Source organism: Seriola lalandi, unplaced genomic scaffold, assembly GCF_002814215.2.
Source record: "Seriola lalandi dorsalis isolate HSWRI2012SDOR001 ecotype SW California unplaced genomic scaffold, Sedor1 jcf7180002053074, whole genome shotgun sequence".
Classification (NCBI taxonomy): Eukaryota; Metazoa; Chordata; class Actinopteri; order Carangiformes; family Carangidae; genus Seriola; species Seriola lalandi.
This window is the reverse complement of record NW_019523627.1, coordinates 175412-201245: the sequence shown is the minus strand read 5'-3', so window position 1 is coordinate 201245 and position 25834 is coordinate 175412. Positions and strand designations below refer to the sequence as shown.

At 41.5% G+C, this 25834-nt stretch overlaps 2 protein-coding genes across 2 annotated transcripts; one reads left to right on the top strand and one right to left on the bottom strand.

Moving 5' to 3' along the window:
• Positions 1–3453: 3453 nt before the first annotated feature.
• slc32a1 (solute carrier family 32 member 1) lies at positions 3454–7105 on the top strand. Its single transcript, XM_023400943.2, has 2 exons — positions 3454–4326; positions 5531–7105. Exons 1-2 carry the CDS (start codon positions 3934–3936, stop codon positions 6716–6718), a joined length of 1581 nt encoding a protein of 526 aa, XP_023256711.1. The 5' UTR covers positions 3454–3933; the 3' UTR covers positions 6719–7105.
• A 3549-nt stretch (positions 7106–10654) lies between these two features.
• On the bottom strand, positions 10655–16951 carry aurka (aurora kinase A). The gene is made up of 9 exons (XM_023400927.2): positions 16609–16951; positions 16096–16155; positions 15335–15680; positions 15175–15217; positions 14874–15065; positions 13782–13920; positions 13499–13647; positions 12863–13037; positions 10655–11846 (listed from the first exon to the last, which is right to left on the bottom strand). Exons 2-9 carry the CDS (start codon positions 16150–16152, stop codon positions 11664–11666), a joined length of 1284 nt encoding a protein of 427 aa, XP_023256695.1. The 5' UTR covers positions 16153–16155; positions 16609–16951; the 3' UTR covers positions 10655–11663.
• Positions 16952–25834: the final 8883 nt, after the last annotated feature.

The window sequence follows — 25834 nt, the reverse complement described above, 5'->3', positions numbered from 1 at the left end:
ACACACACACACACACACACACACACACACACACACAATCATTACCACAGAAAACATTTAATGGATGAGGTAATGATAGCCTACAATGAAGGGCATTGTAGACTTACATAATTGCGGTCAACGATGCCATGGAAACATAAAAGCCAGTTTTTACTGCTTGGTATAGTGTAATATAAGTCTTTGCTTCGCATTGCAGCAGCTGTGAAAATATCAAAAGGTCGTTTCTGAACTTTATTTTTAATTTTCATATGATAACCTATATATAGGTGGTATTCACAAAAAGCAGGTCGCAGTTTCTCCGTGTGTGAGGATCTGTTCTCAAAATACTTTTTTCCCTAGGGGAAATTGCCCCCCAATAATCACGAAAATTAGGCTTTTATTTTTGTAATTCGAGGGAAAGATGGGGGGTTGGATTGGTGTCGGCGGAGGGGAGGTGGCGGTGGGGTGTTACATTGGGCGGAGAACCTTGTGCCAGCTCACCCATGTGTGTAATGTGAAAAAGGAGAGCCGCGGGTGAAATAGTGTGGAGGCAGTGGAGGAGGAGGGGGTGGGGCTGGTGTGTGTGTGTGTGTTGGGGTGGGGGGCGCAGGGGGGAATGGATTTGAGGACGCAGTGAGATCACAAAGCCGTTTTTGGATTTTGATGATCGTCCCTGCCTTTTGTTGGTTGGTCGAACATGGAGTGTGTAAAGCCAGACACAGATAAAGAGCTTTGATCGGTCATATCTGTATCGACACAGATGAGGATCCTCCTGGGACACGGTACCCACCACCCCCCACATCCACCACCAACCCATCTCTCCAATGACTCTCAGGATGGGTGATAAACTGCGAAAGTCCCTTTGCCCTCTCTACAGATAAAGGTAAACCATGCAGCTCCCACTGTGGTCAAACGTGCAAAATCAGTCATTAATTAATAAATACTGAGTATATATATATATATATATGGAAAGAGTCCAACGCCACTGGAACCTCCAAACGTGTGGGTTCCAGCAGTGTAAGATACCATTTCACAATAATATAGGTCGAAACGACGTGAAGAGGCCTTTCAGGAGGACGTTTAATGTCATGTGTTGTCCTCGTGCACAGGACCACATGCGCGTGCACGTGTTGGATTCATCATATGATCACAGTAGGCCCAAATCTTATAGCAAAATCAGTCTGAATACCTACACATTTATGACAAGCAAAACATTTTCCATTCTTCTTCTTACTATTATTATTATTATCTGTACAGCGGGTCGTGAGAGGGTCTGCAGCCTGTGTAACCTGCTGGCTGGTGGTGTCAGGGCTGCTCTTTTCATCTTGCTGCAGACTCCATCAGACAGCGCAGAGCGCAGATCAGAGGAGGGCTGCAGCCCGTTGATAACAGCCTCTGTCATTAACTCTTTCATTCAGGGAGGGAGAAAGCAGCCATTTTCGTTCCCACAACCGAACATTAAAACAAACACACACACACCCACTCAAGACGCACGAAGCAGGAGCGATTTGTGTGCCTCGTGCTTTACTATTCAAATGCAGCTGTTTAAATCAAGCTTGAGATCTAACAGATGCTCAGGCCCGGTAGAGCTCGGCCTGCACGCTCCATGTGAACCTGTCGGCGAAATCACCGCATCATAGTGCAGCCTGGTTTCATCCAGGATTCAGCTTCAGATCAAATTCAGTTTAAAAAAAGAGAAAAGAAATCGAAGAATGAGGCAAAAAAAAAGAATCTTTTCTCTTCTGTTCTTTGTCTGCGCTGAAGGATGAAATGCTCTTTTCGGCAACACAGGGGTTAATTATTCGACTTTCAAAAGTCAGGATTTCTGAAAAAATATTTCTATATAAAATACAGACAGGTGGATGAAGAGGCAGCAACGTCACTAACAGATAGTGACGTCGCTGCATCTTCATCCACCTTTAAATCTGTGGCGCAGATCAACACCAGGCCTCTCATTCTCATCTGAATGATACATACAACATCATGTTGCGATAAGAAGTTGGAGATGACAGTTTACTCTTCTGTTATTCCGCTCCATCACTGCTCTCATCAGGTTACAGTCTATTCTATATTAAAGAAACCAGGTTGAGAGCATTTAATAGGAAATATTGTTTTGTTTTTCTCAGTTGTAAAGCAAATATCCTGGGTGTGTACAGCAACAGGCCGTGTTACAGTAGCCTTTACTGTATGTATGTTAGCTCAGGCTTTTGTAGTGTAGAGATCTAGGCCGCGGCTTTGTATCACGATGAACTCTGATACTGCAGCCTGTGGAAACAGAGAACATGGTGGAGGCAAAGTGCTACTGACAAGACAATGTCAACAAACTGTTTACAGCACTTTAGGCCTCGGTTGCTAAAATCCCTTCATGAAAAAAAGTGTCACTGCAATTAAAGCTTATTATGATTTTTTAACTGAGTCAACAAGGCCAATAAGCGCGATGTTACACTGTGCTACAGCCTGGGTGTTTTTTTTTTATTATTATTTTTTAAAGTTGTTTAGTTTCTATGAAGCAGGTAACTCAAGTCTACTTACTGTATATTTAGGGATTAATTTATTTGATCGGTTAAAAAAAGCTAATGTATTCTTCCAAGGAATGAAAATAAATGCATTCTCACTCCAGACCAAATTAACACATTCTCTGTCAACGTTTCTTTTCAAATTGGCTGGCTTGGATGTTTAATGAACAAATCTCGTATCATATATAGACTAGACTACATTTTTCTCAACGGAAACATCTCCATGGCTCAGGCTGTCACATCATCTTAACAGACAGTCACTGTATGAATGGATGAGTGAATGAATGAGCATCCTGAATGAAAACTTCAGCCTGAAAACGGAGCCGGTGGAATAAAAGTAGATCGAAATTTACGAATCAAATTATAAAAAATAATAATAGGCTACATTGTGCAAAAGTAGGCTACATTTGAAAAAAAAAAAAAAACTATATGCGGCTTCCAACTCTAAATCTTACCATAATTTAGCAAAGACAAAATACACGATTTTTTTTTCTTCATCACCAACAAACCCATCACGTTTTTTTTTTTAAATCCATGTAATCCCAAACAATTTGGGTTATTATTCTGATGCTCCATGTCCGCTTCTCCTTAAAAAGAAATGAAAATGGCACAAAATTTGATAAAAAAAAAATACAAATCCTAGTTTTTGTTTGTTATTAATCTGGTCCAAAGAGTTGGGATTTTCGGGCGAATTCCAGGCTCCTTTTATACGCGTAAAGTTATGCAAGAACTGAGGCCCCCGGAATGTCATTGGATGTTCGGATGAGATATTATAGATTATGGGTTTGGAAAGGGATGGTGGGGGTACTGCAAGCACCTCCCCTAGAAATGCAGCAAATCTCTCCCGTTTTCTCCTGGTGGGGCACTGGGAGGGCTGGAGACGTGCTTTGCATTGGCAGGCTGATGAGGACACGTGTCTCCTCCCTGCCTCCCCCCCCCCCCTTCAACCCCCCGGGCTCCACGGTACCGCATTGGCATCAGTAAAGGCACCTGAAACCCGACAACCAACTCCTGGAAACGGTGCCTGCCACCTTATAACCCAAAAGAAAGCGATATTATAGGCCTTACAGAAACCTGTGGCTGGCCCTTCGTCGTGCGTAAAGCTCTTGCGCACACCGCTGAACTGCCTCAGAGACTGAATAGGTGCGCTACTAGTCGAGCATCAGAGCGCAGTGCCAAGATGCAGAAACGGAGCAGCGACGTCTGAAGGTGACATGAACCTGTGGATAATCAAGAGCAGCAGGCGTACACTGAGCCAGAAGTGGAGATAGCAACTGAAAACCACCGGTGTCTTGAAACAAAACTTGCGCTTTTTCCTCGTGGCTTTATCTAATGCAGAGAATCAAGAGCTGCAACCCAAAGTAGCCTCAAATTTCTAGTGACTGAAGGACAAAAACACTAATTACGCTGCAGACATTTGACGGGAGAGGAGCAAAAAATGGCGACGTTAATCAGAAGCAAGCTTTCTAATAAACTGTCAAATGCAGCCACGACTGTGTCCAACAAATCCCAGGCGAAGGTGAGCGGGATGTTCGCCAGGATGGGGTTCCAGGCCGCCACCGACGAGGAGGCTCTGGGCTTCGCCGCCTGCGATGACCTGGACTACGACCACCGGCAAGGCATGCAGATGGACATTTTGTCATCCGATGAGATAGGGGGAGAGGGGAGCGCAGACGGAGGTGCGCTGGAGGGGGACAGCCACTACCAGAGGGACGGCACCGGCCCCCCGCACTCAACCTCAAAGGACGGAGATCCGACGAACGAGTTGTCTGAAGTCAGACCAAAAATCACCGCTTGGGAGGCGGGCTGGAACGTCACGAATGCGATCCAGGTAAAAAGGCACTTCGTGGATTGTGAACGGGCGGTTCCGGTGCTCGGTTCTAATTGGCTGAGCCGCCTCCGGAGCAGCTGTGAAATTCGAGATACACGCACACCTGCGAAGGCATAAAGGGTTCATTAAAATTCGCAACAGGAACTTTGCCAAGTTATTTTTAATAATGGTAAAACAAACATGGCTGCTAAACTATTCAGACTAATTGGGCTATTTGTGGTTGGGATATAGAAGTCTCTTGAACATTCAACTCTTTCTTGGTAAAGTCATATTTTCGTGCATTTTTATATAGGAGCACTGCAGAGATGTTAGAGCAGCCAAGACATTACGATGTGCTGAAAAAGGGAGGTAGTTGGTTCCATGCCCCCCCCCCTTCCTCCCCTTCAACACACACATTCTTTGTCTGTATAGTGATGCATAGTGCCACCGATGCACGTCCCTCATAACTCTTCACCTAATAGGCATTGAATAAATGAAGGAAAATTATATTATGTCCTTTGGGTTTACAGAAAGCCAAAGCTAAATTTTTAACCATCTTGTTGGATTAATTGGGGGGGGGGGGGCTCTTTAAAGGCAAATAAATTAATTGCAGCTGAAACATAGGTAGATTAATTGATGTATGAAAATGGGCAAAAATGTAAGGAGATAAATGTTTAGCTATCTAACAGGCCTATGTTACAAAGTGCAATGAGTCGCATATGTTAGAATCGATAGATAGATAGAAAATATGTATTTTTTTATATACAACTACAACACGAAGAAACATGTGTGTGATCAGCTATTTGGCCCAGAAATGTAATGAGGTCTAAAGTGATGGCTAAAGTGAGGATCTAGTCCTGAGTGAAATCCGCGTGTGTAGACTATGCGACAAAAAAAAAAAAAATCCCTAGACACAATCGTTCTGTGCCTTATCACGGCCGCGGTCACGGCAGTCACCATGACGTCAGAGTGTGTCTCCTCCAGCTCGCGGTGACGTCAGAGGCGGGCGGATGCGCTCAAAGCGAAGTGGAAAACCCACAACATGAAAACGGGAGTGAAATCCATTGAAGAGTCAGGCCGACTAAAGTCACAGCCCACATCACACTAACCCAAATAAAAAAATCATTTAGGCCTATATATTCAGAGCAACATTAATGATTCACACTTCATGACTAAACCCAAACTATTTCACAATGTGTTTTTCCCTCATTTTTTATGTTTACAGGGGATGTTTGTTCTTGGGTTGCCCTACGCCATCCTGCACGGAGGATACCTCGGACTCTTTCTCATTATTTTCGCCGCCGTAGTGTGCTGTTACACGGGGAAAATCCTCATTTCCTGTCTGTACGAGGAGGACGAAGACGGGCAGCTCGTCCGTGTGAGGGACTCCTATGTGGACATTGCCAACGCCTGCTGCGCGCCCAGATTCCCGGCTTTAGGTGGCCACGTAGTGAATGTTGCCCAAATCATAGAGCTGGTGATGACTTGCATCCTGTATGTGGTGGTCAGTGGTAATCTCATGTACAACAGCTTCCCCAACATGCCAATTTCCCAGAAGTCGTGGGCCATCATCGCCACCGCCGCACTCCTCCCCTGCGCCTTCCTCAAGAACCTGAAAGCCGTCTCCAAGTTCAGCTTGCTGTGCACGATGGCCCACTTTGTTATCAACGTCCTGGTGATAGCTTACTGCCTATCCAGAGCCAGGGACTGGGCCTGGGAGAAAGTCAAGTTTTACATCGATGTCAAGAAGTTCCCCATCTCCATTGGGATTATCGTTTTCAGCTACACCTCTCAGATCTTCCTGCCGTCTCTGGAGGGGAACATGCAAAGACCGAGCGAGTTCCACTGCATGATGAACTGGACTCACATCGCTGCCTGCATCCTCAAGGGCCTGTTCGCCCTGGTGGCCTACTTGACCTGGGCTGACGAAACCAAGGAGGTCATCACAGACAACCTGCCCCCAACCATCCGAGCTGTCGTCAACCTCTTCCTTGTGGCCAAAGCTTTGCTGTCGTATCCGCTGCCGTTTTTCGCTGCCGTCGAGGTATTAGAGAAAACGTTTTTCCAGGAGGGAGCACGTTCGTACTTTCCAGATTGCTACGGAGGCGATGGACGCCTAAAATCCTGGGGACTCACTCTCCGATGTAGCCTTGTTGTGTTCACTCTGCTCATGGCGATCTATGTGCCACATTTCGCCCTCCTCATGGGTCTCACTGGTAGCCTGACAGGTGCAGGCCTTTGCTTTCTGCTTCCCAGTCTCTTCCACCTCAAGCTTTTATGGAGAAAGCTGCTATGGCACCAGGTTTTCTTTGATGTCGCCATCTTTGTAATAGGAGGTATATGCAGCATTTCTGGTTTCATCCACTCAATGGAGGGGCTCATAGAGGCTTTCAACCATAACGTAGAAGAGTAGATGCAAGTCATTGCTGGAACTAGATGTTAACTGCAAATCCCCATTTAGTGAAAAAATAAATAAATAAATAAAACACACGACTTCCCTGCAAACGCAGCCCCTCTGCTTAATCCATGCGTAAAAAGCGCGCACAAAACACGCAGACATTTTCGCACCCATACAGTCTTGCATCAATTCAGTACAGAATGCGCGCGCACACACGCACACACACACAGACACAGAGAAAGAGAGAGAAACAGAACCGGTGGCAGTGATGGAATCTAATGTAATGCATCAACAACACACTATATGGACAATACATGTTGTATAAATATGCGAACAGAAGTACATTTACATATTTTCCAGTGGAGTGAACGTTTACAATATTGACCTTAAACAAAATTGCAAAAAGGGCAGTTCGTCTTTTCGTCGCTCTTGTGGTGCTTCCCCACATGAGACTTCACTTCATGTAACGCTCGAGTTTGTGATGGACATTCGACAGCATAATGTGATTTACTGATGATTAAGATAAGTTTATTTAAAAAAGACACTAAAGAAAAGAAATGCCACTTTCTTCTAGGTAATTTGCAATACGATAAAGTAAAGTAACACAAAGGCAATAACCAGCAGTAGAAACACATGAATGCGTCTAGAAATATTTAAAAGAATAGCAAAGTTTCGTTAATAAATGAGGAAAATGGACCTTCCCCGAGCAGTTTAAAACACCGGAAATGCAAAATGTCAGATAGTACACAGCAGCTATACAAACTATGCATTGAATGTATGATATTTCAGACACACAAAACATAATGAAACTGGGAAGTGGAAAATTTAAAAAAAGATCATCAAAAATTTCGATTCTTCTGCGTGAAAGTCTTAGGCTAATGCTTTGGTATTTTTCCCCCAAATTTGAAATCAATTTTAATCGGCAATAACAAAATTTACCTCATCTGAAATACACATTTTGGTAAAACGTCCAAGCCCCCACATCCTGGCCCAAATTTCAGCTACAGATGGGGACCCCAAATTGAAATCCTGCACACCCAATTTTAACATAATTCTTTTCATTGCGTTTGAAAATACATGGCCTGTTCTTAAATTAATTTTAAGACTTCTGTCTCGAAAATTCGGTGTATGAAAATTTAAAAAAATAAAAAAGAGAGATCATTAAAGAGGAAAATGTGCATACAGACATTTTTCATTCTGTGCAATCCAATGGGTCCTGTGGAAATGTTATAAAACCGTATGTGTAGTGTGTTATTGTGGTTTCAAAAAGATGGAATGTATATCTCAAAGTCGTTATCATATATCGTGAAATTAATATTAAAGAATAAAGAAATAAGTGAAATTATATTGTAAAAATGTGTGTGGTTTTATGTAAAACGAAAAATGGTCAGAACATGTATTTTTTTTTCTCTATAATAAAAGACAGAAAATGGTGGAGAAAATAGTTGCATATTTATTTTTTTAAATCAAAATTGAGCTTAATTGACACCGTGTCAAGGCTGCAGAGGCCTAGTGGCTTGGTGTTTGTATGAGATGGGAGTGAGGGTCGATACAGGTTTATCTGTCAAATCAGAATCCTATTACAATTTCTACTGTGGTTTTTCTAGCCCTTTGGCCTGTGCTCAGGTTTTGTCTGTAGAGGAATTCAAAGCCATGCGTGTTTTCTACATTTACATTCGTGCATGCTCAAAGAGCACTTGGCCAGATTTTGTGCTGCAGGCATGTATCGGGCCTTATGGGCGACCTGTTCATCCACTGTGTTGATTTTCTCCTCAGACAACATCTGGACGAACCGTTTATTCTCTGACAGGGCTAATCTCCAGCTGCGGAAGCATCAAGTTAGCTGGTGCATATGAATGCGCGGATTTACCTTAAAGCCTGGAGGCCAAGGGACAGTTCACATGCAGCGCAAAATGCAGGAACATATGCTGCAATATTTCTAATGTGATCACGGGACTAACAGCTGAGATGCACAAGCAGAGGCCTCTTGGACAAACGAAAAGGCGGTGAGATAAGTCAACATCTCTTACAAAGATATAACACAGAATTTATCTTATTGGATACGCAAAACACAATAAGTACAACCTATATCTGAAATCCCGCAGCCATTTCACCTTTCTATCAGCCATTAAAAGACAGCCGACTATGTATAGGCATAAAGCAATAGCCTATATGTAAAGCAAAAAAAGGATAACAACATTACTACATGGAAAAATATAAGCTAAATATGAGCTAAAACAAACAATTTCGGCACAAATAAACAAGTCATGAGATGACTTTCCTCCCATCATCATCTTCAAGGTAGTTTTACTAAGAATTGTAATGCCTGGGGAGCCACCTAGCGGACAGGAGAGGAAATGTTTCAAAGCAGAGAAACATCGCAACAATAGACCTAGACAATACACCATACCGATAACTAATAATTAAAATATTTCCATTCAACTGTGTAAAATATTTGTCCTATCATAACCTCAATAGGCCATTATCGGCCCCCCTGAGGTACATACTTAAGTAATGCTTAATGACTGTATGTTGTATGTAGGGGGGCTGATCCAGGATTTTTCTAAATCAGGGGCCATTTCAAATATCACACACAGCAGTAAATGAAAATGTTGGCAGACAGCAAAAATGTATAACTGCAATGTTGTCTGACAAAACCACCATACACAATTTAAAGACAAAGACTGCGCTGTGATTTCAGGTATATTTACTTGTAAATTTATCACTCCGAGAGAAAGTTAAAAGTGACAGAATATCTTTCTTCTTTTGTATCACAGCATCCACAAGTTTTCAACTACTGTACTTTCTCAAAAAGTGATCAGGGCCTTTATTTACCTCAACTGCAGAAGGCGACAGGCCTTTAGGGCAGCCTTGTGTGACAGGCAAGCCTTTATTGCCAATTTGCGCTGTTTGATATGTATAACTGGTCATACCTGTTTTTTAGGAAGAAAGACTTTTTTAGATGCTCCCATCTGCAGTGTTACTACATTACACGTACTACAAAGTCAACACTTACTGTAACTGTTCCAATTGTTCCGATCTGCTAGTTACTTTAGCTTACCGATGGCTTCTCCCACTCCCTCAGGCTCTCTCTTGCTTGGTGTGTCTTATGTGCATTTATTCCTCTGCCTCCTTTTGTAATAGTGGTACATGTAACAAAATTAGTTTATTTGCCATAATGAAGTCAAAGCTCAGTTAATTGGAAGCACTTCTCTGCTTCCCTGAAGCTCCCAAGCAGGTGGGAAACCAGGGCGGCAAGGTGACTGCCTGTAACAAGAGGCGCATTCTTAAGATCACACTTGGCACCCATACATGATCTGGCCATACAACAGCTTTATACCCGTTTGGAAAACTTTAAATCTAGCAACAACTGCACTTAGTTGGCAACACTGCAGGGGGTAAACAATAGTTATAGAACCTATTAGCACCAAATAATTTTGAAAGAGCAGCAACCAATGGGGAAACTCCAACTCAGTCATCTAGCATTCAGCTGTTCAATGGTGGAAATATGATCAGTCAGGGACACTCGTGATTATATCAGCCAACAATGGTGGTAGTGTGCCTTTTTACAGAATAAATAACAGAAGGGCATTGAGACAAGCAAGATTTATCTGTGATCAGACAATCCCACTGGAAGTCTATTCAGACAGTGAGCTGACTGAGGTCCGGCTTTGACAGACAAACCCTATTTGAGCTAATAGGAGTTCTCCCCTCAACTACAGCATGCATCAGACATTCGTAAAACTTAGAGTGAAATGTTTTGTTTAGAAACAAAACATGTGGACGCACGTATTACCAGTTGCAGCTATGACCTCGGTCAATAAGGCTTGGTGCGCTAAGACTGGCATAAGAGTTAAAACCTACTTTTTTCCCCCACCCAGCTAGCGCACTCTGCCCCAGGACCATATTTTGCCATGATCACACACACGGCAAAAATAATACCAGTCGTACTGTGCTGAACATATTTATTTATCAATTAACATTTATAAACATCAACATTAATACTCTCAAATCTGTAACGTCCTAAATTCAATGATAGTATACTGGCGCCTTCTGCTGGCCGCATTTCACTGAGCTTGATAAAACACAGTACTTTGGAGTTGATGTGAGTATTGATGGCAATCAAGTATCTCACACCAGACATTCAGTGCAAAACCTTTTACCAAGTACTTGACAATTAACTGGAAGCTTGAAATGCACGCAAGACGAACTTAAGACCACACATGTCAACATTCAGACCCATGAGTACTCAGTAGTCATTACTACATTATTACATGAGTACTCAGTACTCATGGGTCAGAACACACCCATCTTTGACCTCTGTCTTAATTTTGATGTCAACTACACACCTGTGAAACTTCTTGGCTGTACCATAAATGGCTGTTTATCACACACATGGGTATTGTTTTCTCACCGTGTGTGTGTGTGTGTGTGTGTGTGTGTGTGTGTGTGTGTGTGTGTGTTCATGGCAAAATGTGGTCCTGGAGACAACTCCTGTAGCAGAAACTACCGGAGATGGTTTTGAGTACTTTGGTAGGTGTTTATACATATGTCTGACTTGTCACCGTGATAGCATTACAACCATGTGAGATACATTCAGGAAACTTTTACAGGTGTGCAGTTGAGATAAAAATGAAGGCTGAGCTTAAGGATGAGTGTGGTCCGATCCAAGTAATGGCATTTTAAAAAAACCTTAATAAAATTTCATAATTAAACAAAAACAGTGAAATATTTACAGGCAATAGAATGCCATTGTAAGACAAGGGAAGTCAAAAGGATAAGAAGAAAAAGATAAAAAATAACCAAGTGGCTCAAAATACCTGCAGATTAGAACATCCACATGAAGTGGTTTGGTGGTCAATATAGTAGTACAAGCAGATTCAAATAATCAGTTGCACACTGGCATTCACGTTCGACAGCAGCCAGTCACTGTAACCCCAATACTCCAATATAATGAGGCTCATTGGCTGGGCTCTTCATTGTTCAGGGTTGTGGGCTTCTTGGTCGAGCACTCGACCACCCAGGGGTGAGACAGGACTCCTTGGATGGGCAGTCTGTGCATGGGGTTGTGCTTCAGCAGCCGGGCAACCAAGTCTTTGGCTCCAGCACTGATATTGGACTGTGCAGGGTAAGTGTACTCCACCTGGACAACAAAGACAAACAGGTGAGGTAAGTGGTGTGGCACGGCCTTACACTCACAACACTGAGTGACTGACAAAACAAGTACTTTGAAGACATCACCTTGGGCTCTGGGATATTATGGAGCATTTTTCATTTTTATTCAGTATTTTATAGACTTATTCAATTCAACTACAAATAAAAAGACCTAATACATTTCTATCTTTCAACCTGACTATTGCTGTCGCTTAGATATGTGCGTCCTTTTGTAAATTTTTCCTTTCTCAACCACTTCTCTCCTCTTTTCTGCTGCATTTGCGGTTACTTCAGTGACAGCATCGCGTAGCATTGCATTATTTACAGATGCCTGTAGCACATGGACGCACAATTAAGATAGAAGTAGTAGTCAAGGCAGAGTAGTCGACGTGTAACTATCCTAGGGGCAAATGTGATATAATCGGTGCCATTCCGGACACTTGTGTGTCAAGACAGCACTGGTGTTTAAGATTTTAATAAAACAGGCAAAAGGTGTTTTGACACACTGTTGGCTTAAATGCATTAACCTCCTAAGACCCGAACTCTTGCATGGTGTGCATTTTTAATTTCTCTTTGCTATTTAGGCTGATTGGGACCTGAGAAAAATGATGTCCACATATGAGGACATTAGTTTTAAATTTCGATTACTGAGTGGCAGTATAATATCCTCATATGTGGTCACCAGGCCCTTGTTGAGAAAAAGTTAGTATTGTGGTCTAGAGAACCCAAAATGTGAGGTCCACATATGTGGACGCCAGGTCCTAGGAGGTTAAGGAGCAAATCACTCAGATCCCACAGAAAATTAATAGGGAAAAATTTCACTTTGCAACACAGTGCTCTTCAGTGGGACACCACTGCAGCTCACTTTGGACAAGGTAATGCTAGTGTTGTTTCACTATAACTGTATTTTTCAGACTGTGTAGTAAATACTCATTGAAATTGCATTTAAAAGTTGATAAAACAATATATGCCAGTTGTTGGAGTGTCTAGCTATCCTTGACTTACCCTTGATATCCTCCGGTAGGTGTCCTCATGAGTTTTTGCTTCAAAGGGGGGTTTTCCAACCAGGAACTCATAGCAGAGGACACCCAGGCTCCACAGGTCCACTTTTTCATCATGCGTTTTTCCCTCAATCATCTCTGGAGGCAAGTAGTCCAATGTTCCACACAAAGTTGACCTCCTGAAAAAGGAAAGTGTGACCGATAAAGTAAGGCGCTTTTTCATTCCTGACCTGAGTACTGATAGTCAAGCCAAACAAGTAAATAGACGATCTCCATGGAGGGAGCTGCGTCTAACCTCTCTGAAGTTTATAATGAGGAGAAACAATTGTGGAAAGTCATAATGGACATTGTTTGCAAAATACCAATCTTCCCCAGAATCCTAAGTCATACTCCCAAAGTAACATAAACCACCCATTTCCTTCATGTACTTTATGTATTGCATAGATGCTTTGAACTACATTTTATGTTTAGCCCATTCTCTAGACCCCCCCCTTTTTTTCTCTCTTCTTTCTCTTTCACCTTGTTGAAGTATCTCCTACATAAATTCCAGATTCACTAAAAATACCCAACAGACTCAATACTTAATTAAAACAGTCAAAACCAAAAGGCAACATCTATAAAAAAGGGCATATATGGATACCTGGAGGAGGGCGTGTGAACAGACCAGCCAAAATCTGCAATCTTCAGCTCCCCGTTGGCTCCAAGCAACAGGTTCTCTGGTTTGATGTCCCTGTGGATCACCTTCTTGGAGTGGCAATAGTTGAGGGCATCTGCCAGCTCCATGATGTACTAGTACAGCACATAAGGAATAGAGCATGATGAATCCAAATAAAATTCTGCATGCATGTAAGTTGGTGATGTAAACTGCTCATTTGATGGCAAAGTATACATTTTAAAAAAAGTTCTTAAACTGGCAGACTTACCGTGGCACTTCTGTCCTCAGTAAAATTTCCACACCGCTGCAGCTCACTGTATAGTTCTCCCTTGGGTGCAAACTCAAGGATGAGATACACACGAGACGCGTCATGGAAGTAGCCATAGAGACGCAAGATATTGGGGTGCCTGAAGGACGCCGATGCAGAAGAGTGTTCTGAGAAATTTTGTTGAAATACCCAACCATGGTTTCAAAAGAGCAAACATTGGTAGAACTATACAAACAGTTGCAATGGCTAATGCTTCAGCAGTTGCTTTATACACGAGGTCCACATTCTTAGTTAATTCAATGGATCTATGCAAAATGTAATCACTGAGCAAAACCTTCAAATTTGACTCATCTGTAGTGCTGAAATTTGGATTAATCAGAATTAATCCTGCAGAGACTGACATGACCCAATCAGATTTGAACTCAAGGCAGACAAAACAGAAACATGAACCAAGCATGATTCTGATGGTACACGAATTGACCAGTTACAATACAATAAATATTTAACGATAGGTTACCAAGAATCACATTGTGATTCAAGATGGAGCACAACTAGTGATCACAATTGATTTTAAGAGACTTTACACATACAACACCTGTTATACACAAGACCTGTATGACATGAGGGTCTACTAAAGTTGTATTAAACTGGGATAGTTGTTCATCCAAGACTGTTGCAGCTTAAATTCCTTGTCATCACATACACACCAAACCAAATTGTTCACACAATTACATTTCAGTTTGGCCAACATGCTTTTCATCACTTTTTTTTTTTTTTAAAGATGAGTTAGACTATTGTTTACATTGCCAAGCTCTCTAATACGAAGCAGTAGCTGCCGTTATGCTAACCGAGTTACCTTCCAGACCTTTTTCCTCTTCAGCTTAAACCCCACTGATCATTAACTTGGGTTTCACTTATCATGAAGTCAAACCTGTTTAATTTCATTTGATTTGATAACACAGGAATCAGTGGACACTCATCAGCACGAAGTGTCAAGCACTTTAAAGTGACATAATTTGGATGACAACTCTATCAAACAACCTCTAATTGGCCCTAATTACAAAATTTGGCACAATCTGAATGATACTTTACCTGAGGTGAGACTGGATCTCTACTTCTCTCCTCAGCTGGTGTTCCACTCCGGCCTTCTCAAGCTGCTTCTTGAAGAGCACCTTCAGGGCCAAGATGAACTTACTTTGTCGCTCTCTGGCCAGGTAGACATTTCCGAATTTGCCTTTTCCCAAGGGTCGACCAATGTCAAAATTTTCCAGGCTCCATCGCTTCCTGTGTGAGCAGAAATGTGCATAGTTACAAACAGTAACAAAATGTATAATCTTACAAAAGATGATCTAATAAAAACATAAGTACACTGAATAACACTTATCAGACATACTTGGATGAAGAAGTGGCTGCAGAATCATTCTTGGCAGGTTTGTCTAACAAAAAAAAAAACAAACAAAAAAAACAAACAAAAAAAAAGATATGTTAGAACCAAAACACGGATTACACTCACAATATTGATTAGTTTCATTTCAATTTCATATTTTGCTTACTCTGTGGCTTCTCAAACTTTGCCAATTCTGATGGTGGTTTGGTGTTCTCAGAGTTCACCTTAGCCATGTGTGTCTTTGGCTGGATTTGCTGGGAACCAGGTTTGGGCTGAGGTGCAGGGTTTACATTCTTAGTAGCAGGGTTTACATTCTGATCAGAGGGTTGTGTGGACTTAATGGCAACAGAGACATGAGATACTGGCTTCTGATGGCTCACAGGTCGCTGAATGCGCTGAGGTCCATTTGACACACCCAGGACCCGCTGATGCTGGGTTGGTGTAACTACAGCCATCTGAGTCATCTGTGACTGTTGTAATACAGGAATCCGCTTTGGTCCTTCACTGCTTGACTGTAATCAAAGAAAATCATCAAATACTTAAACTGGCTTTTAAATTTGTCATTTTTTTAATATCTGAAAGCAACATGAAACCTCCATCTGTTCTCCATTTGATATGGTCCTTTTTGCAGGGTCCACCAAGTTAAACTTAAGACTTAAACCTATTCAATACCACACAGAACACAATTTAACACCCGTTTCAAATTAGTATTTTTATAACTACAGCATATTTTTTCAGTACTTCCTAGCAATATATAACAATTTCCAATGACAAATTAATGTGACCTGGATAAGTGCCAGAAAATGGACGGATGAATTAACTAATGATAATGATTACAAGTTATTTTCTTGACTTAATAATAATAATAATAATAATAATAATAATAATAATAATAATCAATAATCTTGATGTAAAATTGCGCATTACCTTCACTTCAGGCCTTTGAAGTTTCATGTCCTTTGTCAGCTTGAGTCTGGCGTCCATATTCTGGTGAAAAGGAAACTCTTGTTAAATTAAGAATCAAACAAATCATAAACAGTTGATGTATGGGAAGGACTAAAACAGGCATGAGACCATAAGATAACATTCAATTAATTTACCTATTTAAGCGCATCTAATTCCCTATGGCTAAATTGGCTCACTGCTAAAACAGATTTGCATTGGTGCTGTCATTACAAAAACTGTGTAACGCTACGTATCACCGATTCTCCCTTTTCTCATCTAGGAAATAATAAAAAGTAACTGTACAAAAACACTTAAAACTAGACACTGTCGTATAAAAAAGACATTAAACGTTAGCTATCTTCTTTGCATAGCTACCGTCCCTAAGCTAACGTTAGTTCACCGCTAACGTTAGTTCACCGCTAACGTTAGCTTAGTAACGACAGCTAACCTAGATACCCAATGCAACACTCTTGTTAATGAGATAACAATACTTACCTAGAGATATTATTGCAGTGACCGAAAGCAAACACCGTCCGTCAATCTATCCACAATTTAAACGAGCTGAGAACAGCTCTCAAGCAGGTTACGCCAGCTAGCTAGCTAACAGCTACGTCGGGTACGAGAGCTGGTGTTTGTGGCTGCATACATAAAGAATTATTATTCACTGTAACGTTAAGATCACTCCTCTAACCACGCTATCGAGGGAGCAATCCTTTTAGCAGCCGGTTTGAAGTTGTTAAAATAAAAAAAATTGAAAATGAAATGTATATATGGAAACTCAACAGCTTTAAACGTGGCTGACTAACACTTCCCCTGAACACTGCCTGTTTGATTTCAAACGTCCCTCCGTTGAAAACCTTTAAATAAACCAGTGGTTCTGATTGGCTGAGGAAATGCTGTTTAGTCGGTCCTCATTGGCTGACGACAAATCTTGCCAACGGGTGTAAGCCTCCAACACAGTAGAGGACAGCAGCGAGAGTGGGACGGACGGACGGACGGAGTAGAGGAGATACAATCAACACAACTGAAATCAATATATGTATATTTGTTGTCTGCACCGTTTATTCATGCCGAGTGTATAAATATACTCTAGTGTTTCAATACGCTATACTGTATGTATTTTTTCGACATATCGTTTTATCAATGTTGTCTCGGCTTAATCAAAGCCCCTCCTCCTCTATACTTATATCTTATAACTTCCATCTATTTCTTCTTTGGTGTTTAGTTGCAGCTTGTATCCTTCATGTGGCATTACTGCCATCTTCTGGAGTTAGTTAACCCGTACAGCAGCGGTGTCCAAACTTTTTGCAAAGAGGGCCAGATTTGGTAAGGTGAAAATGTGTGGGGGCCGACCATTCAGCCTGACATCCTTTGAACCATTAACATTAAATACAAATGAACTATTTTATGAAATTTTTATTGCAAATGGCATACTTCATTTTTTTTTCATTTTCAAGTTTTTGCCAAAATCACTCTGCCTTTCATATTTCATATAAGACCACATAAAATGAAGAAAAAGTCTGTCTGGAAAAAAAACTTTTGGGAAGGTGAAACATATCTAGGTTCATCTGAAACATTACATATTATTCACTATTAAATGCTCACTGTAAACTTCTAAATTCAAAACAGTGGTCTGTGCATACTCAAAACTGTGGTTTTGATCATCAAAAAAATCAATTCACTGAGATTTTAGAAATTAATCACCTCAGAGGACTAAACACATATCTTGCCTGCACTAATGTGAAGGGTGATACTTAGATCTCGACTGCAGTATGTAGTCCAGGTCTGGCTCAAAAACAGTGGTTTTGATGCGCAAGACATCACGCAGGTGAGAGTCACTTAGTCTCGTCCTCACGCGGCTCTTGTTAATGTTCATAACCGAGAATGTCTTCTCGCACAAGTACACTACCGTTCAAAAGTTTGGGGTCGACCACACAATTTTGTGTTTTCCATGAAAACTCACACTTTTATTTATCAAATGAGTTGCAAAATGAATAGAAAATATAGTCAAGACATTGACAAGGTTAGAAATAATGATTTTTATTTGAAATAATAATTTTCTCCTTCAAACTTTGCTTTCATCAAAGAATGCTCCATTTGCAGCAATTACAGCATTGCAGACCTTTGGCATTCTAGCTGTTAATTTGTTGAGGTAATCTGGAGAAATTTCACCCCACACTTCCAGAAGCCCCTCCCACAAGTTGGATTGGCTTGATGGGCACTTCTTGCGTACCATACGGTCAAGCTGCTCCCACAACAGCTCAATGGGGTTTAGATCTGGTGACTGCGCTGGCCACTCCATTACAGATAGAATACCAGCTGCCTGCTTCTTCCCTAAATAGTTCTTGCATAATTTGGAGGCGTGCTTTGGGTCATTGTCCTGTTGTAGGAGGAAATTGGCTCCAATCAAGCGCTGTCCACAGGGTATGGCATGGTGTTGCAAAATGGAGTGATAGCCTTCCTTATTCAAAATCCCTTTTACCTTGTACAAATCTCCCACTTTACCAGCACCAAAGCAACCCCAGACCATCACATTACCTCCAACATGCTTGACAGATGGCATCAGGCACTCTTCCAGCATCTTTTCAGTTGTTCTGCGTCTCACAAATGTTCTTCTGTGTGATCCAAACACCTAAAACTTCGATTCGTCTGTCCATAACACTTTTTTCCAATCTTCTTCTGTCCAATGTCTGTGTTCTTTTGCCCATATTAATCTTTTACTTTTATTGGCCGGTCTCAGATATGGCTTTTTCTTTGCCACTCTGCCCTGAAGGCCAGCATCCCAGAGTCACCTCTTCACTGTAGACGTTGACACTGGCTTTTTGCGAGTACCATTTAATGAAGCTGCCAGCTGAGGACCTGTGAGGCGTCTATTTCTCAAACTAGAGACTCTAATGTACTTGTCTTCTTGCTCAGTTGTGCAGCGGGCCTCCCACTTCTCTTTCTACTCTGGTTAGAGCCTGTTTGTGCTGTTCTCTGAAGGGAGTAGTACAGGAAATCTTCAGTTTCTTGGCAATTTCTCACATGGAATAGCCTTCATTTCTAAGAACAAGAATAGACTGTCGAGTTTCACAAGAAAGTTCTCTTTTTCAGGCCATTTTGAGAGTTTAATCGAACCCACAAATGTGATACCCAAGATTCTCAACTAGCTCAAAGGAAGGTCAGTTTTATAGCTTCTCTAACCAGCAAAACTGTTTTCAGCTGTGCTAACATAATTGCACAAGGGTTTTCAAGGGTTTTCTAATCATCCATTAACCTTCTAACGCAATTAGCAAACACAATGTACCATTAGAACACTGGAGTGATGGTTGCTGGAAATTGGCCTCTATACACCTATGTAGATATTGCATTAAAAACCAGACGTTTGCGGCTAGAATAGTCATTTACCACTGTATGAGTGTATTTCTGATTAGTTTAATGTTATCTTCATTGAAAAAACAGTGCTTTTCTTTCAAAAATAAGGAAATTTCTAAGTGACCCCAAACTTTTGAACGGTAGTGTATGTCGAGCCAAACAAGCTCAGCATTTTCTTTGCAAATGTTCCAATCTCTTGGAACCTGCCTTCATCCAGCTGGCGGTAGAAGTTGACAAGAGGGAGCTGTTGGTGTTGGTGTTGGACTGCTTCGTAATTCAGCGAAAAAATACTCCAATTTCCACTTGTCCTGGAAGCGGCGGCCCTCGCTGTCAACTTTTCTTTTTTTAGTTACAGTCGCCATGTCAGAAATGGGCTGGGCTGAAAGGATCACACAAGGGTCACGGCGGCGAGAGTGCGGCCACAGGTCTACTGCCATCTTCTGGTGAAATGTAAAATAGCTTTTTTTGTAAACATGTATTTTATACTGTGGTCAACAGTGCTGGCGGGCCACATATTTTTGATTTTATGACAGAGGCTGCGGGCCGGTGAAAATTTGAACACGGGTCGCAATTGGCCCCCGGGCCGGACTTTGGACATGCCTGGTGTAACTGGTGCTGGATGTCCTGAACAGTCCGTCTCATCTTGTAACACCACTTTGTTCCTCAAGAGATGGTAGTGTGTCACTGTTGCACAATAAACTTATCATATAACTTACTAATAGAACTTGAGGTACAGGTGAAACTGATGATCTCTCTCCAGGGCTCCTCACCCTGTGATAGGGAGTCATGTGACGACCTTAGTGTTCTCAACCGATGCCCATCCACCCACTGTACCACAGCACATGATGTAAAACTCCATTTCACTCATCTTTGTGTATATATATATATATATATATATATATATATATATATATATATATACACTTTTTCGGCTGTAGCCACTGTCCATGACCTCCTCAGCAGCAAACAGACACAGTTCGAGAGCAGCTGGTGAACATAGTGGAGCATTAAGAAGCTAAACAGACAGACTTCCCTCAGGAGTTGGTGGAGACCAAACACAGAGCTAAAAGAGAGGGAACACTGGACTGAGATCATCATGAGACATCAGGTGACACAAACACCACTCCAAATGCAACAAATAAAATATAATAATAATAAATAGTGTCAATTAAAAGTTATAAATGAAGATAGAAAAAGTTGTCCTCCTGTCTTCTCTTCACCTCTTTCCTCCACAGTCTTTCCACCAAGAATCACAGTGTGACACACCTGCGATGTGAATGAGGTCAGTGTCAATCTTTATGGGTTGGCCATACTTGCTACAGATGTATGATGTTGGTATGTCAGTTTTTCCTCCAGGCAGCGCCCCCGCTCTGCCACAGCAGCTTGGGGCCGCCTCCCTCTTCCTGTAGGCTTTGGTCCTGGGTACAGGTAGTGCAGGCAGACGAGGTGGATGGACAGAAGAGGGGAGTGGCGCTGGAGCGAGGAGAGGACCAACAGCACTGGATGAGGTGCCAGGCTGCTCCTCCGGGACATTGAAGTTTAAGGGCTGTCCTTGTCCCATCTCTGCCAAGGACAGACCCTTTGCTGAAGGGAGAGTGTCTGGCCAGCACCTGGAACACACAGACAAACAGACTGTTTTAGGATTTTCAGCTTTCATTAAAAGATAAATCACAGAATCACCAACACAACTTTATGACAAACTCTTACCACTGAGTCGTCAATTCAATTCAAAGAGCTGGATGTTGGTCGGAGCCATTAACCTCGGGCTGGCCAGCACTGTCTCTCTAATGGCCACATAATCCTTGAGAACAAATGACCACCAAGTCCTCAAGGTAGCTCTGAATGACTTGGCCACTGGGTGAAGACGGCAGAGCTGGTTGCATATGGCCTCCACAAGGCGGCTAACACTGGCCCAGTTTGCAGGGCCTGAGTTCAGTCCAAGAAGACAGCTGAAAGATAATCAGAGAGCAGTGTGTGTTAATATAGATCTGATATTCATTAGAGGAAACTGATATTTGAAGTGAATCACCTCTGGAGACTCTCCTTCCCAAGACAGGAGGTGTTCTTCCCCGTCGCTGCCTCTCCTGGTATCTGGGAGGGAAGACAACTTGCTATCTGTCCTGCTCTGTCTGGCAGGTGGTTTTGGATCAAAAATTAATTTCATGCGTTGGAGCTAATTGTTAGTTTTGTTAAGTTGTAAATTTAATTGATTAATTATGAGCAACTTTGTTCATTTGCTTAACTTGTTTGCTTTATTGAAATTAGATTTTTTTTTTTTTTTAAGTTTTTTATGCCTTTATTGGATAGTATAGTAGAGAGAGACAGGAAACAGGGAGGCATAGAGAGGGGGGAATGACACGCAGCAAGGGGCCGTCCGATGCGGGATTCGAACCGAGGCCGACTGCAGCGAGGACTGCAGCGAGGACTGCAGCCCCCACACATGGGGCGCCCGCTCAGACCACTACGCCACACAATGCCCCTGAAGTTAGATTTTTGATAATATTTTTCAGACGGCACGAACTCTTATTTTGAAAGGAACCATTCTCAAAGAGCAAGTGCATTAAATCCTGATGCTGACAAGTTTGTACCACTAACCCTGGATGAAAAGGTGAATGTTACTGAAATGCATGCCATACCTCAACCACGAGGCCTAAACAAAGCAGAGAAACACGAATGGATGAGATGTTTTTGAATGTTTGTGAACCAGTTCAAGTTACATCAACTGTTAATCAAAATCAAGCAGGACTGGTACACCCTCAACATCAAGCTCTGACAAACAGCTATCAGGATGAGATTGTAAACATTATGCAGAGACAAAACGACATCGCTGCTCTGCTGGTCCAGCAAAATTTAAGCTCTGTCCTCCCATCAAGAAATATCCCTGTGTTCGATTGAGACCCTTTTCACTACAGATCTTTCATCAGAGCTTTTGAAAATGGAGTGGAGGAGAAAACCTCTGATTGGAGTGACCGTTTGCACTTGCTTGAACAATACACCAGGGGGGAACCAAGAAACCTAGTGCTTAGTTGTCAACACTTGCCTTCAGAGCTTGGATACAACAAGGCCAAAATTCTTCTGGCAGAGCATTTTGGAAATGAATACAAAGTTGCAAGTGCCTATATGGAAAAGATTCTTAACTGGACACCTGTTAAAAATGAGGATGTTAAAGCATTACAGTCATTCTCTCTGTTTCTGCGAGGATGTTCAAATCTAACAGAGCAAATGACACAAATGAAAGAGCTGGACTTACCCTCTAACATGAGAGGCATCATCATGAAACTTCCTTACAAGTTAAGGGAAATATGGAGAAATGTTGCTTGTGATCTATTTGAAAAGAATGGTCGGAGAGCAAAGTTTGTTGATCTTGTTACCTTTATTGAAAAGCAAGTCAGAATTGCAACTGACCAATTTTTGGCAACATTCAAGACTCACAACCCACCAAATCCAAAGCCTCCAAGACCAGCCATTTCATGCAAAGGAACAAGGAAAGCAGTTTTGCTACTGATGTCACCACGATAAAGGAAGGAGACATAACTCAGTGTACAGGAAATAAAATCAAGCCCTCCTCAATTCACTGTTGTCTGTTTTGTTCACAAAGTAGTCACTCACTGGATAACTGCTCTCAGTTTAAAATGAAACTGCATCAGGATAAGATTACTTTCATCAAGGAAAAAGGAATATGTTTTGGTTGCCTGAAAGTAGGCCACACAAGCAAAGACTGTAGGAGTCGATTGGATTGCAATGTGTGTAACAAAAAAACACCCAGGAATTTTCATATCAAGTAGCAGGATAAAGGCACATCCTCCAAACAATATCAACAGTCGTGAGCCCTCCAAGTGTTTCTACTGTAATGTCACAGACCTGTGGCCATATTGGGGCCGGTTCTGAAGATGATTCTATCTTTTCTGTTGTCGCAGTTAAAGTTAAGAGCCACAAAAGTAACAAGTACATGTACAAGTACAGACATATGCTTTTTTGGACCCAGCAAGCTCAGGAACGTTTTGCACGGAGAGCCTGGCAAGAAAATTAAGCTTGAGTTGTAAAAAGACACGTTTTTTGATGAGAACAATGGGACAAAAGAAAATTGTAAATGCTCATATTCTGTCAGGTCTTGAGGTGTCTGGTGTGGACATGAATGATTTCATCCAATTGCCTGATGTTTTGACACAAAGATCTATGCCTGTCTCTCGACCCAATGTCCCTTGACAAGAGGATCTTATTCAGTGGTCTTATCTGAAGGATGTAAAGGCTCATGACATTGATTCAGATGTAGATCTCCAAATTGGAACTGATGCCCCCAAAGTAATGGAGCCTTGGGAGGTAATAAACAGCCAGTATGAAGGACCATATGCAGTAAGAACCAGGGTCGGTTGGGTCATTAACGGTCCACTTTGCGGCACAAGCAGTAGGAGTAAGAGTGGCTGCCCTGCTGTAACAGCCAACCGAATCTCCATTGAACACCTTCAAGACATGCTGGTTCAACAATATAACCACGATTTTAATGAAAAATCATCTGAGGAGCAGACTTAAATGTCCAGAGAAGATGTTAAGTTCATGAATCTTGTAAGCAGCACAGCAGAAATGATTGAAGGTCATTATTGTATTGACTTACCTTTCCGACAGGAGAATTGTATCCTGCCAAACAATCGCTGTGTTGCAGAACAGCGCCTCCAAAGCCTGAAAAGAAAATTAAACAGGAACAGCACATTTAAGGAGGAATACACAACATTCTTAAGTGACATGATTACTCATGATTATGCTGAGGTTGTGCCTGCTGACCAACTAAAACAAAGTGATGGAAAGGTGTGGTATATTCCCCATCATGGAGTTTATCATCCCAGAAAAGGAAAGCTAAGAGTTGTTTTTGACTGTGGAGCAACATATAAAGGGACATCACTGAACTGCCAACTCTTGCAAGGACCTGATCTGACCAACACTCTCATTGGAGTCCTCATTCGATTTAGGCAAGAGCCTGTTGCAGTAATGGCAGACGTCAAAGCCATGTTTCACCATAAGCACAACAAGCTGTCACAACTGGCCAAAATAACCTCACAGATTGTTTCAAACCCAGATTTGTCCCCACAACCATAGGAAGACATGTATGCACACATGTACATGTCCTAACAGAAGTTGATCTGCAATAAAGCTATACCACTATATACCCATATAGACTAGCATAGCTTGTAAGAACCTTTATGATATACCTTACCTGTTACCTTTTTGAGACTTATTTTGAAAGCAATATGTGAGGCTACATGGGAAAGTGGTCTCAGACTTTTGGCCACCACTGTATATAAACTAACCCTATACTGAGAGATGCTCATTTTTTGTCCATCCCATTTATAAGAATTAGACTTGACAAACTATTAGGAACACTTCTCAGTACACTTAAACATTACCACAATTACAGCCTCTACACTGACCATTAAAATAAACCAACACTTTTCAAACACATTCAGCAAATACTGAACATTATAATTCTCATGAAGGAGGATTTACTGAAAGGCCTGTTCCATTATACTGCATTAGTTTCATCCAGGTTCACCTAATACATATATATGAATTCAAATTAAAAATCAAGGAGACTTACAAATGCTAAAACAAATCAGCCCTTTATTTAAAGTTTACCCAATATACAGCAAGCTTAATAAAATGCATTCCTTTGAACAGAATGGTAATGGGGTTAATGGGGCAGAAATAAGTGACTGCAGATTGCCTTAAAAGGTCCACTGTGTAAGCGTCCAGTATGTCAGATTTTCCTCAAAAATCCTTTTCTCATTAGGAATCTGACCCAGCATCTTCTGCCATGTTCCTTATCACCATACCCCAGTATATTCTTTGGACCTGCTCCTGTTAACCTAAATCTTGTCATTATTTCCATTATGTCCATTTTCTCTGACGCATATTTCCTGCAATAAGTACATGCTCTACAGTTTCTGATATCTGGCAGTGATCACATAAACCGGTTGGATTCTTCCCTATAATATCAATTGTAATATGTACTGTGTTTTTTCTATTTCCATCCTGCTTCTCACGATGCTATTTTATCTATTTTGAATGGAATGCAAATCTCCTACTTCCTTGTTTCTTATTTGCAGTTGTGCTTGTTGTTAGCTTTTGACTTTGCCAAAATAAAGATTCTTAAAAAATGAATAAATAAAAAAGTTTTAAATTTTTTCAGATTAGGTCAGAACATACTTTTCACTGTTGTATTCATTGGCTTGTTTACACTGGTCATGATTCAACATGATTGAATTTTAATTTAATCTGTTTACTGGCTGTACTCTGACCTTCATGATGACACAAAGGTCAGAGTACAGCCATTGCACAAGGTAATTCAAAATATGCTGAACCTGCAATATTTCCA

Coding starts and splice junctions, on each gene's coding strand:
- slc32a1 (XM_023400943.2), top strand. CDS start 3,934: ATGGCGACGTTAATCAGAAGCAAGCTTTCTAATAAACTGTCAAATGCA. Junction 4,327..5,530: donor ACGTCACGAATGCGATCCAG/GTAAAAAGGCAC, acceptor TTATGTTTACAG/GGGATGTTTGTTCTTGGGTT.
- aurka (XM_023400927.2), bottom strand. CDS start 16,152: ATGGACGCCAGACTCAAGCTGACAAAGGACATGAAACTTCAAAGGCCT. Junction 15,066..15,174: donor GCAGCCACTTCTTCATCCAA/GTATGTCTGATA, acceptor CTGCTCACACAG/GAAGCGATGGAGCCTGGAAA. Junction 13,038..13,498: donor GTTCACACGCCCTCCTCCAG/GTATCCATATAT, acceptor TTCCTTTTTCAG/GAGGTCAACTTTGTGTGGAA.